At 40.7% G+C, this 14946-nt stretch overlaps 1 protein-coding gene and 1 non-coding gene across 3 annotated transcripts in view; one reads left to right on the top strand and one right to left on the bottom strand.

Annotated features, from left to right (window-relative positions):
* RBM6 (RNA binding motif protein 6) overlaps nt 1-14946 on the bottom strand; it is a 109044-nt gene that overhangs the window by 81668 nt on the left and 12430 nt on the right. Inside the window, exons 2-3 of one of the 2 annotated variants that reach the window (XM_007466219.1) lie at nt 5505-5613; nt 175-1453 (exon numbers count right to left, since the gene is read on the bottom strand). In XM_007466219.1, the coding sequence (XP_007466281.1) occupies nt 175-1453; nt 5505-5548 (1323 nt within the window). In that variant the 5' untranslated portion in view covers nt 5549-5613. The remainder of the gene's footprint in view (nt 1-174; nt 1454-5504; nt 5614-14946) is intronic. The other variant, XM_007466220.1, reaches the window with a different exon arrangement.
* On the top strand, nt 11429-11500 carry TRNAE-UUC (transfer RNA glutamic acid (anticodon UUC)). Its single transcript has one exon. It is a non-coding gene; the product is annotated as a tRNA-Glu (tRNA).

The raw sequence follows: 14946 nt of genomic DNA, 5'->3' as shown, positions 1-14946 counted from the left end.
GATCTGAACTGAGGGCCCTTTCTCTAGAGATGTACACTGAATACAAATCTTGCTTTTTAATGGATGTACAAAGTTAAGACCTAGGACTAATGGTCCTGGACTCTATACTTCACCCTTCAGAAAAAGCTTATGAAAAAGCAAAATTCAAAAAAGCAATCCACTCCATTAACATACCTGAAGGTCCCGTTGGGCATCTTGGGAAGTTTTGCCCTCTGGAAAAGACTTGCTCTGGCCATAGCCAAATATCTGGCTTCCTGGAAGCCTGTGATCCACATCACGGTACTCCATGCTTCTGTAATCAGTGTCTTGCCGGCCAAGGAAGTCCAGACCACCTTCTTCTTTAAACATACCAGCATCCGAACTCTGTTGTTCGCCTCCAGAAAGCTGTGACTTGTCCTGGTCTTGAAGTGGACTTTGGCTGGTCTGAAAGTCTGGTGGAGACTCATGTTCAAAAGCTACACCTTGTGTTTCTCCTTCTCTTGTTTCTGAATGCTCAAATTCTCCCTTCTGAATGCCAAAAGCAGGCCTTTCTGTTGTATGGTCATGTGCAGATTCTTCTCTCTTGTTCACATTCATACCAGAATGTTCTCTATCTTGTGTAGAGGGCTGAATGTAATCCAAAATATTTGGATCCACAGAGGGCATCTCCCTATCTTTAAATTCCATACAAGGTCCCACCTCTCTGCCCCTAAAATCCTGATCAGTCCTGGACCGGTGTCTACCTCTGAAATCTGAATGTGGTGTATCCCTGTCCCTAAAGTCTAGATCACTAGTACCTGAACCTCGGCCTCTAAAGTCCATCTGTGTTCCGTCTTTGTCCCTGAAGTCCAAATCAGATACATCTCTATTCCTAAAATCAGAACGGGACTGATCTCTGGCCCTGAAATCCAAATCTGATAAATCCCTTCCCCTAAAATCTGCATGGGATCCATCCCGGCCTCTAAAATCTAAATCATAAGTGCCCCGTCCCCTGAAGTCAGGTGGAGGAGCATCCCTACCTCTAAAGTCAACAGTATGAGCATCCCTGTCTCTGTAGTTCATGTGAGATGTCTCCCTACCTCTATAATCCATAGAAGTACCATCCCCACCCCTATAGTCCATAGGTGGTCCTTCTCTATCACGAAAATCCCCAGAATGTATGTCCCTACTTCTGAAGTCCAACTGTGATGAATCTCTGCTCTGGAAATCAGAAGATGAAAAGTCTCCCCCCCTGAAATCATGTCCAGGTCCCTCCCCTCCTCGATAGTCTCCATGCTGTCCGTCTCTAGCTCCATAGCTGAAAGAATGCTCCTCTACATTTGCAAAGGGAGGCCCCGAATGCCCCTGGAAATCAAAGGGAAGTGAATCTCTGCCAGGAAAGTTGCCAGAGTGTCTCTCTTGAGCATGACTCTTAAGGGGAGGAGGAGGATAATCCCTGTTCCACCCGGGAGCAAACCTTTCTTCTTGGCTCCCACTGTAGAAACAAAGACAGTGTTATTCATATTGTCCAGAGAGTTTGAAATCTACACACCAGCATATTCTTCTCTAATCACAGCACATTCTTCTGTAAACATTTTTTTTTTTTTGGCAGAGTTCTGTAACAAGGTCCTAGATCTGCAGAAAACAGCAATGTTTTGCTATTTTAAGACGAAGTGGCGTAGTAAACTTTTATATTCCCATTTCAGAACACGAGGAAAGTCAACACAAGGTTTTCAACATGACTGCTGCAGAAAAAGCTTTCACCCAGTCCTGCAACAGGGAAAATCCGCAACACCAGATAAGCTAGCAATGGTGACACTCTACAAAAATTTCCATTTCCTATAGCCAGGGAACTTAGAATTCCAAGATCAGCATGATGATTCCTATACATCAGAAAAATCAATGCACTGTAAATTTTATACAGTAGGTTTCAGGAGGTGTCTTTCTCATTGGTGCATACAGGAGTAACATTTCAAAATATTTGATTACAGCCACAGTATGGACACCACCCAGTCAGAATGGATGCAGGCCCAAAATGAAGAAACACTGGCTGTAAATCACTAGGAGTACACCAGTGTTCACCAGCTGAGCATCAGCCCTGGCTGCATCTAAATCTTAGTTCTACAGTGGCTCTGCCTAGAACTGCTCTCACCTGGGTCCTATTATTTTAACTACTCAAGGGTATCTCAGAAGGCAGCATGAATCATGCCACAAAGCATGTGTTAAGTCGACTAAACCAAGCAACAGCATCCAGGAGCTTAATACTGAAAGGGACCTAGAGAGAGCATTAGGCCTTCAAGCATTATCACCAGGTCCCAAAAAAAGAAGCTGATTTTCTAGATTCTAATGCCTCATCTAATTTTTCATGGTAATACAATATATTTTAAAATAAGCATAGTATTAAATTCACATTCTCAGTTTACAGAACTCAAGAGATAAATGAGAATTGGCCCAATCTTTCATCCTACCTAACTTCCTCCCTTTGTCTTAAGCTCCAGACTATTTTATATGTTTTGACCTTTGGTAAAAGATTAGGGAATTTAAATAGGCAATTAGGTACCTAGGATACTGAGCTTGAAGGGGAGGGGAGAGAAGGGCATGAAAAAGGAAAACATGAAATGATCTGAATGGTTACCTGCTTTTTAGCAGTAAAACAAAAGTATTAAGAGATCAAGTCCAACTCAGTTCTCTCCTTCCAGAATATACAGGTTCTATTACATGACCCTTCTGAGCTCAGACTACACTGCTATAGAAAGATTCAACAGACAACTGCTTCTGGGTTACTCAGTGCAAGAGAAACAGTTACAATGCCAAACCCTTTCCAAAAAGTAATAGGAATTTAACAATAGTAACCTAAACAGTTGAATGACGCATATTTAATGGATTTTCAGAACATGGTAACTTCCATTAGCTCCTATTAACATTAGTTATATCTATGGGGTTCATCATAAGAGAAGCAACTTTAAATGTTCTTCATAAGTAATACAATATAACACTAAAATTAAGATATTACCACTAATTCTGGTGTCACCCATATTTAAAATCATTCAAATCCCAATAGTTAGGGACTTCACTGGTGGCGCAGTGGTTAAGAATCCGCCTGCCAATGCAGGGGACACAGGTTCGAGCCCTCTTCCAGGAAGGTCCCACATGCCACGGAGCAACTAAGCCCGTGTGCCATAACTATTGAGCCTGCACGCCACAAAAATTGAGCCCACGTGCCGCAACTACTGAAGCCCACACGCCTAAAGCCCGTGCACCGCAACAAAGAGTAGCCCCCACTCGCCACAACTAGAGAAAGCCCACGCGCAGCAACAAAGACCCAACACAGACAAAAAATTTAAAAATTAATGAAAAAAAAATCCCAATAGTTATTAGCTTGCAGGAAGACTTAAGCCTCAGCAGACACTCACAGGCTGAGTGCTGAGATATCTAAATCTACATGTTCTCTGACCAGAACACATCCAACAGTGTCTTTGAATACTACCCTAAGGATTACCTTACCTTCTTAAGTGGAGAAGATCAAAGAGATCTAGAGTAACCACTGTACTAGGGTTCTTAGAATTATATTTTATGTAGACTATTCAAGAAACACTTCTATTAGTATAAAATAGCAGTGGCTATGAAAATCATTTTCAACCAAATTTTAAAAAATTTTAAGATGAGCTGTTAAAATAAATACAAAATTATTTTCCTGCAAGATACCTTTTTCACCCAAATTAGTCCCCCCAAAAGTTATGCTATATAAACTATGTCTCCTTCTGGTCAAAGATCTTTAAAAAATAGCATGTAATGACTTATATTTAAACTAAAATTAAGGTGAGGAAATACAATTTTAAATAATAAATTCAAAGAGAAAATGTTCTGAAAAAAAATTTTAAGTGATGCAATAGAGCTAAAGTTACCTAATTCCTGAAGGCTTACAGGAAACAGCCTTACTTACAAATAATTATCCATAAATATAAGTAAAAAGGAGAGATTTTTAAATGTTAAAGTACAAACTCACTCATCTAGACTAGGGATCTGCAAACTTTTTCCATAAAGAGTCAGACAGTAATTACATTAGGCTTTGCAGTTTCTGTCAGAACTATTCAACTCTGCCATTGCAGCATGAAAGCAACCATAGACAATTTGTAAATGAATGATCAGGGCTATGTTCCAATAAAACAAAAACAAGCTGCAGGCTGTACAGCTTGCTGTGGTTGACCACTGATCCAGACCTTAATATTGTGAAAGGAAAAACATAAACCAGCATCACCACCACTGCTTTAATTTAAAGACTGCTAAGCAGAAAGTAAAGACCCCTTTATTCATGAAACTAGTTTTACTAAATATTATACGGACTTTTTTTTTTTTAATTTTTTTTTTTTGCAGTACGCAGGCCTCTCACTGCTGTGGCCTCTCCCGTTGCGGAGCACAGGCTCCGGACGCGCAGGCTCAGAGGCCGTAGCTCACGAGCCCAGCCGCTCCACGGCATGTGGGATCTTCCTGGACTGGGGCACGAACCCGTGTCCCCTGCATCAGCAGGCAAACTCTCAACCACTGTGCCACTAGGGAAGCCCTATACGGATTTTTTTAAAACTTAGTTCTCTCCCTAAATTTTTCATTGGAACCCCAAGCTTCAAAATAATAAAACATCTGTTGAATTTGCACAAGAAGATCCTGCAGACTGCCAATCAAAAAGAAAATTTACTAGTAACAGAAGTTTCAATTAGAACATAAATTTTTTTTTTTGGCCACACCACGTGGCTTGTGGGATTTTAGTTCCCCCACCAGGGACTGAACCCAGGCCCTTGGCAGTGAGAGTATGGAGTCCTAACCACTGGACCACCAGGGAACTCCCTGGAGCATAAATATTTTTTAATGTATAGCTTTAAAGGTCAGATTTCTTTGCCATATACCAACTAAAGCCATAACAATCATATTCCAATTGTAAACACAATGCAAAAGTTTTAAAATACCATCATCAGTGTTTATTATACTGGCTATAAAAAATTAACTTCCCACAAATCTAAAATATAATCCATTTACAACTGAACGGTACCACCTTCTCCACTTATCTTTGTACCTAGTAATCCTTAAAATTGAAATGTAGCTTAGAAAATTGCATCGAGTAATTTTTCTTTCTCAGAACTATTTTTGGTAGCTGAAACACAATGTGTCACAGGAAAGACAGCTCTGGATTCTAGACATAAATTACTGAATTTAATGAAACATTTACATACATTTATAAACATTTATGTACATTTTTTACTAGCTTTCCTTATTAATCAAATATGTATTACTTTGCTAAAAGAGACAAAAAATATTTTTAGAAATTGGGAGATTTTGTTAATGCTTTTAAAAATGCTAAAACACAAAACACTTGGCACACTGGGTATTTAGTCTCACAATCACTTTAGAGATGACTAGAAAAATTTTAAATAGTTTCTATTTTTAAAAAATCAGAGCTATTTCTAGAAAATATCCCTCTTTATGGTAGGCCAAAAATATTATACTGTATCATTAAAATACTGACATTTCAATATTCAAATTTAAAGACTTACCGAAAAGGTCCTGTTCTGTTAGCAGATCGAGAATCCCCCCACATCTCTTTCTATGTCAAGAGGGTCCAATAAGTAGATCCTTGCTACCAAACTCTGGTTATCACAGTACCTGTACAAAACAAACCACAAAAAATGAGTACATTGGAACATGAAGTAAAGAATAAACCAATTTCCTCCTGTTTGGCTTATCAGGGACCACATCAGCAGGTATACTTTTGGAAGTCACTTTTAAACATTTACATGTTAATTTATAGCAAGAAAAATACATTTTAAATTTAAAATGTGCACTCTAGGGCACCATCAACTTCTCAATGTACAAAGAATGCTTCATAATATATTTACTAATTTTTCTGGCACCCATTCTATCTTCCTTTTCGGAAATAGCACCTTAGCATAAACACCACTCTCAGTCTGTGCGGCTGATCCTACTCTATTCAGCCTGGCCAATCAGAATAGTCTATTACTGGGACTTCCCTGGCTGCCCAGTGGTTAAGACTCCAAGCTTCCAATGCAGGGGGCACAAGTTCAATCCCTGGTGGGGGAACTAAGATCCCACATGCCAAGCAGAGCAGCCAAAAAATAAGTAAAAATTAAAAAAAAAACAAAACAAGGAAAGAATAGTCTATTACCTCAGCACAGTGATTACTTTGAAGGTTACATGTAACCTCAGGCTGAGAAGTCATCACAGGACCTGTGGTCCAGCTACTAAAAAAGTGGCAAACTTTTTTTTTTTTTGGCCATACCGTGATGCCTGTGGGAGCCTAGTTCCCTGACTGAACCTGGGCCCAGGCAGTGAAAGAGCCAAGTCCTAACCAGTGGACCACCAGGGAATTCCCAAAAAGAGGCAAACTTTTATGACCTTGGATTTGGCAATGGTTTCTTACTATGACAACAAAAGAAAAAATAAAGTAGCCTTCATCGAAATTGAAAACTTTTGTGAATCCAAGTACACTATCAAGAGAGTGAAAACACAACCCACATGTCAGCAAAACAGCAGACTATGAAATTCCAAAGCCTCATTCCTCAACAGAAACATCAAAAAACAAGCAGTCTGAACCAACTTTGTTGTAGCTTTAGAAAACAGTCAAAGCTTTACAACAACCAAGTGAACACTCAATCAAGAAAAAGTCATCCTCGGGACTTCCCTGGTGGTCCAGTGGTTAAGATCCGGCGCTCCCAACGCAGGGGGCCTGGGTTCGATCCCTGGTCAGCGGCACTAGATGCCGAATGCCACAACAAAGATCCCACGTGCCAAAATAAAGATCCCACGAGCCGCAACTAAGACCAGGTGCAGCCAAATAAATAAATAAATAAATATTTTTTAAAAAGAATAAAAAATGAAAAAGTCATTCTCAAAATAATAGGAAAGTTTTTTGGTGTTTTTACTGATCCTTGCCCCACCCCCACCCCAGCATGGCAGTGGTTCTTGTCTTGAAGGCAGCCCAGTTTTCAGCTCCCTCCCTAAACCCAAGGGAAACCTGATTTGTAAATTATTGTGTACATCTGTCTAATCTGTATGGGGGCTATCTGAAGGACTGATGCAAGGTACTTGCCTCTGTTTTGCCTAACTCAGAACTCCGGGGGGGAAAGCAGCAGGCACTGCTAATAAAAGCTGCAAAGCAGACTACAGACTCACAGATATGGAGAGGTTGGGGTGAAAACACTTTGGGAAGTTAGGACATTCCAAGGCACCATGTATATGAGAAAATTTAGAACACCACAAGCATACCCAGACACATGATCAGACAAAACCTGAGAAGACTCTAAGCTTTCACTTCAGGCTGATCTCTAGGTTCAGAGCAAGCCTAGCTAAGTGTTGAAGGAATGGCTCCAGCACAGAACCAATCTGCAAAAACAAAGAGAGGTGGGTTTTTCTTTCTCTTAGTTTTGTTGGTGTGTTTTTTGTCCATTTTTGTTTTATCTGTTTGAGCTCCTAGCATTCAAGGAAATCTTGGTTAACACATTAGATGAACAAAGGCTAAAAGAACAGGTGTCAGTGATCACACTTAAGGAATATAGCCTTTGCAAAAATGGTATAGGAAAAGAATTCTATATCTAGCAAAACTCTCCTTCAAAAATGAGAAAGAGGGACTTCCCTGGCGGTCCAGTGGTTAAGACTCTGTGCTTCCACTGCAGGGGGCACGGGTTCAATCCCTGGTCAGGGAACTAAGATCCTGCATGCCACTTGGCATGGAAAAAAAAAAAAAAAAGACTAAGAAATTAAGACATTGCCTGATAAGCAAAAGCTGAGGGAATTTGTTACCAGTAGATGGGCCCTGCAAGAAATGCCGAAAGTTCTTCAGGTTGAAATGAAAGAAAGTCAAAAGTAACTTGAAGCCATATGAAGAAATAAAGCTTCAGTAAAGATTAAAAAAGCAAGAGCAATTATAAAAGCTAGTATTATTGTAACTTCAATTTTTAACTCCAGTTTTTACTTTCTACATGATTTAAAAGACAAATGCATAAAAAACAATTATTAATCTAGGTTAATGGGACACAATTTATAAAGATGTTATCTGTGACATCAGTAACAGAGGGAAGGGGGACTTCCCTGGTGGCGCAGTGGTTAAGAATCTGCCTGCCAGGCTTCCCTGGTGGCGCAGTGGTTGGGAGTCCGCCTGCCGATGCAGGGGACACGGGTTCGTGCCCTGGTTCTGGAGGATCCCGCGTGCCGCGGAGCGGCTGGGCCCGTGGGCCATGGCCGCTGAGCCTGTGCGTCCGGAGCCTGTGCTCCGCAGCGGGAGAGGCCACAGCAGTGAGAGGCCCGCGTACCAAAAAATAAAAATAAAAAATAAAAAAAAATTAAAAAAAAAAAGAATCTGCCTGCCAATGCAGGGGTCACGGGTTCGAGACTGGTCCGGGAAGATCCCACATGCCGTGGAGCAACTAAGCCCGTGCGCCACAACTACTGAGCCCACGCACCTAGAGCCCGTGCTGCGCAACAAGAGAAGCCACCAATAAGAAGCCTGCTCACTGCAACCAAGAGTAGTCCCCGCTCGCTGCAACTACAGAAAGCCCGCGTGCAGCAACGAAGACCCAATGCAGCCAAAAATAAATCAATAAATTTATTTTTAAAAAGTATTAATCTAGGTTAATGGGACACAATTTATAAAGATGTTATCTGTGACATCAATAACAGAGGGAAGGGGGACTTCACCAGTGGTGCAGTGGTTAAGAATCCACCTGCCAGTGCAGGGGACACGGGTTCGAGCCCTGGTCCGGGAAGATCCCACATGCCACGGAGCAACTGACCCCGTGCACCAAAGCTACTGAGCCTGCACTCTGGAGCCCGCGAGCCACAACTACTGAGCCCACGTGCCACAACTATTGAAGGCCATGCACCTGGAGCCCGTGCTCCGCAGCAAGGGAGGCCTGCGCACTGCAACGAGGAGTAGCCCCCACTCACTGCAACTAGAGAAAGCCCGCATGCAGCAACAAAGACCCAATGCAGCCAAACATACATACATACATAAATAAATAAATAGAAGCAATGGGATAATATATTAAAAAACAAAAAGACAGAGGGAAGGAAAGGAACAGTATAGAAGCACAGTTTTTGTATGCTACTGAACTTAAGTTGGTATAAATTCAAATTAAATTGTTATAACTATACAATGTTAAATGTAATTCCCATGGTAACCACAAAGAAAATATCTTTAGAATATACATATAAGAAAATGAGAAGGCAATCAAAACATTTCACTATAAAAAAATCAACTAAACACTAAATAAGGCAATAATGGAAGAAATGAAGGGAAAAAAGCTATAAGGAATATAGATTACAAATAGCAAAATGGCAGAAGTTCCTCCTTATTAGTAATCACTTTAAATGTAAACAGTTTAAAATCATCTTCTCAAACGACAAGATTGGCATAATAGATTAAAAAACATAATCCAACTATACACTGTCTACAACAGACTTGCTGTAGATCCAAAGACACAAATAGGTTGAAAGGGAAAAGACAGAAAAAAATATTCCATGCAAATAGTAACCAAATGAGATCTGTGGTGGCTATACTAGTATCAGACAAAACAGACTTTAAATCAAAAAAGGTACAAAAGACAAAGGACATTATATATTAATTTAAAGGTTAAAAAAACACAAGAAGATAAATCATAAACATTATACAACTAATAACAGACCCTTAAAATATATGAAGCAAAAACTGAAAGAAACTGAAGGGAGAAGTAGACAGTTCTATAACAGTTGGAAACTTCAAACCTCACTTTGAATAATGAATTGATCAACCAGACAGTATATAAGTAAGAAAACAGAGAACTTAGCACAATAAACCAAACACATCTAATTGACACAGAACACTCCACCCAACAACAGCAGAATCACATCTTGTCAAGTGCACATGGGATATTCTTCAGGATGGACCATTTGCTGGGCCACAAACAAGCCTCAATAGATTTTATAAGATAAATAACCATACAAAGTATCCTCTCTAATCAAAACAGGATAAAGTTAGACATCAATAACATAAGGAAAAATTCTACAGTTTTCTATAGTTTTCCTTCTACATAAACTAGAATTCACAAAATTTTAAATGCATATTACTTCTGACTTTCTAGTTCCTCTTCTAGGAATTCATTCTCTAGAAACTTACAATGTGAGGTGACATGTTTACAAAGGTACATAGTGCAGCACTGTTTGTAATAGCAAAAGATTATAAAATCTAAATTACATCAACAGAACATATTTGTACTACTGAAATACTATAGAACTCTCAAAAATGAAATAGCTATGTTAATTTATATAGGATAAACTATTATATATTAAGTTTAAAAATATGTGCAAAAAATTATTTGTAATATGGTATCATCTGTGCAAAATAGAAAAGAACACATACCACAAAGTTAGGGGACTCACATTTCCTGATTCTAAAACTTAACTACAAGCAAGCTAAATGTCCATTGACACATGAATGGATAAAGAAGATGTAGTATATACATATACAATGGAATATTACTCAGCTATAAAAAAGAACAAAATAATGCCATTTGCAGCAACATTTAGATTATCATTCTAAGTGAGGTAAGCCAGAAAGAGAAAGACAAATATCATATGATATCACTACTATGTGGAATCTTAAAAAAATGATATAAATGAACTTATTTACAAAACAGAAAGCGACTCACAGACATAGAAAACAAACTTGTTGTTACCAATGGGGAAGGGGGGATGCAGGGAGGGATAAATTGGGAGGTTGGGATTAACATATACACAATACTATATATAAAATAGATGACCAACAAGGACCTACTGTATAGCACAGGGAACTATACTCGGTATTTTTTAATAACTTATAAGGGAAAAGAATCTGAAAAGGAATATGTGTGTGTGTGTGTGTGTGTGTGTATGTGTGCATTAGACAAGAGTTCTAAGACAATTCAATGAAGAAAGAACAGTCTTTTCAACAAATGGTACAGGGACAAGTGGATGTCCCCATGCAGAAGAATAAAGTTGAACCCCTACTTCATGTCATGTATAAAAATTAATAAAAATGGATCAAAGACCTAAATGTTTTAAGAGGTAAAACTACAAAATTCTTAGAACAGGCATAAATCTTCATGATGAATACCCAAAGCACAAGCAACAAAAGGAAAAATAAAATAGATCGATTGGATATCATCAAAATTTTAAATTTTGTGCTTTAAAGGACACCATCAAGAAAGTGAAGACAGCCCACAGAATGGGAGAAAACTTGTGTAAATCATATTTGATAAGGGACCTGTATCTAGAATACATAAAGAACTATTTTATAACTCAGTAGCAAAATAACCCAATTTTTAAAATGGGCAAAGGCTATGAATAGACAGTTCTCCAAAGATGATACTTTTAAAAGGCCAATAAGCACAAGAAAAATGCTCAACATTACCCATAAGGGAAATGCACATCAAAACCATAATAAGGGGGTTCCCTGGTGGTCCAGTGGTTAGGACTCAGCACTTTCAATGCCGTGGCCCAGGTTCAATCCCCGGTCGGGGAACTAAGATCCCATAAGCCAAAAAACAAAACAAAACAAAACAAAAACAAAACAACCACAGTAAGATACCACTTCTTATCCACTAGGGTGTCTCTAATAAAAAGATAAGTTGACAAGAATCTGGAGAAATTAGAACCCTCATATACTACTGGTGTGAATGGGGCCAAAGATATGTATAAACATCTAGTGGTTCCCTCCAAAATTTTCCTCAGAATAGCTGGAATTCTTCAGACAGTTTAATCCAGCAAAGCAAATGATTACAGGTCTTGGGCCTGAAATGATGTTAAACTATCCTTAAACTTTAAATGGGCAAAAACTCTTCAGTTGGGCTTCCCTGGTGGCGCAGTGGTTGAGAGTCCGCCTGCCGATGCAGGGGACACGGGTTCGTGCCCCGGTCCGGGAAGATCCCACGTGCCGCAGAGCAGCTGGGCCCGTGAGCCATGGCCGCTGAGCCTGCGCGTCCGGAGCCTGTGCTCCGCAACGGGAGAGGCCACAACAGTGAGAGGCCCGCGTACCGCAAAAAAACAAACAAAAAAAAACAAACAAAAACTTGAGTTACTAGCATGGAGCCAGGGCTACTTGTGGTAAACAGAACTGGCACTGCGGGATGAACTGAATGCCAGGTTAAGGCTTTAAATTCTGAAGCTCATCAGAACCCAGCAGGGATACTGGATGATATACACAGCAAGACAGGAGCCAAGAAAGTCAGAATCCACTAAGGAATGTATAACAAGTCACCTGCCATACCACCTAACTCTGAAAATAAGTGGCACTATAACACTAATTACACAACTGTACCTGGCGGTGAACATGCAAGTGGGAACGGAAGGCCTGCCACCTCAAATGCCCAGATCCCACCCCTAACAGATGCAACATAGCAATGAGTAAGAGGGCCCCTGTGGTAAGGCTGAGATGTAAGTCCAGGTGAAGCTGCTGCAAGTGTAGATCTTGGTGGTAGTAGTAAATAGTCAAATGAGAGGCTTTTGTTTGTTTGTTAGTTTTTATTGTAGTATAATTGCTTTACAATGTTGTGTTAGTTTCTGCTGTACAGTGAAGTGAATCAGCTATATGTATACATATATCCCCTCCCTCTTGGACCGTCCTACCCCCTCATCCCACCCACCTAGGTCATCACAGAGCACTGAGCTGAGCTCCCTGTGCTATACAGCAGGTTCCCACTAGCTATCTATTTTACACATGGTAGTGTATCTACGTCAAACCTAATCTCCCAATTCATTCCACCCTCCCCTTCCCCACCACGTCCATACGTCAGTTCTCCACATCCGAGTTTCTATTCCTGCCTTGCAAATAGGTTCATCTGTACCATTTTTCTACATTTCACACATATGCGTTAATATAAGATATTTGTTTTCCTTTGACTTACTTCACTCTGTATGATACTCAAATGAGAGCTCTGAATGCTGAATTGAAAAGTAATTTCACGTGAATAGCGGTTGAACAGAAGTCATTTAATCCTGAGAGATGGCAAGCATCACATTAAACTATGGATTGCACTCCTAGTGATGTCCTTCTCATCAATTCCTTTAATTTTCAGCTTTACAATTATACTCCCCCAGAACATAAAGACTTTGGTTTCCTGGAAACCAACCAGTGGGTATGGGAATAAAGCCTCCCCATTGTATAGGGTCAGCAGCCTTTAAGGTTAGAATGATGATGTTGGCTGATTGTTTCTGAGCCTCCTCTGCCTTTGACTCTTGATTAATAAAAACATTATTGGCGGGACTTCCCTGGTGGCGCAGTGGCTAAGAATCCTCCTGCCAATGCAGGGGACACAAGTTCAAGCCCTGCTCTGGGAAGATCCCACATGCCGCGGAGCAACTAAGCCTGTGCGCCACAACTACTCAGACTACACTCCAGAGCCTGCGAGCCACAACTATTGAGTCCACGTGCCACAACTACTGAAGCCCGCATGCCTAGAGCCCACGCTCCGCAACTCCGCAACAAGACAAGCCACCGCAATGAAAAATCTGCCTGTCACAACGAAGAGTAGCTCCCGCTTGCCACAACTAGAGAAAGCCTGCGCGCAGCGATGACCCAACACAGACAAAAATAAATTTAATTAATTAATTTTTAAAAAAATTCTCGGCAAATACTTTCACTTTGGTCCATTCTGCACATGTCCAAGAAATTTACCTCCAGCAAAATAAGACCAATACCCACGGCCACCCCTCTTACTCATGACTTCAGTTCCAAAAGCCAACAAAGCAGAACCAGGGGTACTATTCCGTTAGTTTTAGCTGTGGTATATAGCAGCCTGTTCCTGCTTTAAACACTCTAATTTTTTCCAAAGTAAATGCTTTGGGCCAAACAGGACACTCAGCTAAGAGGATCAAGGGGGCACCAACAGGCAAGGATTGGTGTGAGCATCTACCCAACTATGATCCAACTATGAGTTTTTAAACAGCAGTAATTTTAATATGCACTATTGGACCTAGAATTAGTGACTGCTGGAAGCACCATTGCTCCCCCAACCCCTGCAAATTCCCATTAAAAAAATTTAAGTGTATTCATTCAATTACACTTAAAAAGATTTGTCCTCGGGACTTCGCTGGTGGCGCAGTGGTTAAGAATCTACCTGCCAATGCAGGGGACCCAGGTTCAATGTCTGGTCTGGTAAGATCCCACATGTCATGGAGCAACTAAGCCCGTGCACCACAACTCCTGAGCCTGCGCTCTAGAGCCTGCAAGCCACAACTACTGAAGCCCACGCGCCCTGGAGGCTGTGTTCAGCAACAAGAGAAAACACCGCAATGAGAAGCACATGCACCACAGTTAAGAGCAGCCCCCCCACTCACTGCAACTAGAGAAAGCCCGCGAGCAGCAATGAAGACCCAACACAGCCAAAAATAAACAAATAAAATAAAATAAATTAAAAAAAAAAGATTCCTCCTCAAATGTAATAGCGATTTTTCAGGCTTCCTCTCCAGAATCATATCCCAAATCCCCATTGATGGCATTTGCTTTGCCTACTATCATACCACATTAAAAGTGGATCTACATAAATGCAGAAGCTAAAACTATAACGTTTCTAAAAGAAAACACAGGGAATTCCCTGGCGGTCCAGTGGTTAAGACTTCACACTTTCACTGCGGTGGCCCGGGTTCAATCCCTGGTCAGGGAACTAAGATGCCACAAGCCAAGAGGCATGGCAAAAAAAGAAAAGAAAACACAGGAAAAATATTTTTGAGCTTGGTATCAGCAAAGACTTTTGTAAAGGACCTAGAAAGCATTAGCCATAAAGAAAAATATTAAAATCAAAATCTGTTCTTCAAAAGACACTGTTAGGCTTCCCTGGTGGTGCAGTGGTTGAGAGTCAGCCTGCCGATGAGGGGGACGCGGGTTCGTGCCCCGGTCCGGGAGGATCCCACATGCCACGGAGTGGCTGGGCCCGTAGGCCATGGCCGCTGAGCCTGCGCGTCTGGAGCCTG

Source organism: Lipotes vexillifer, unplaced genomic scaffold (genome assembly GCF_000442215.2).
Source record: "Lipotes vexillifer unplaced genomic scaffold, Lipotes_vexillifer_v1.1 scaffold1004, whole genome shotgun sequence".
Classification (NCBI taxonomy): Eukaryota; Metazoa; Chordata; class Mammalia; order Artiodactyla; family Lipotidae; genus Lipotes; species Lipotes vexillifer.
Note: the sequence above shows the minus strand (reverse complement) of the source record. Positions and strands in the feature narration are given on the sequence as shown.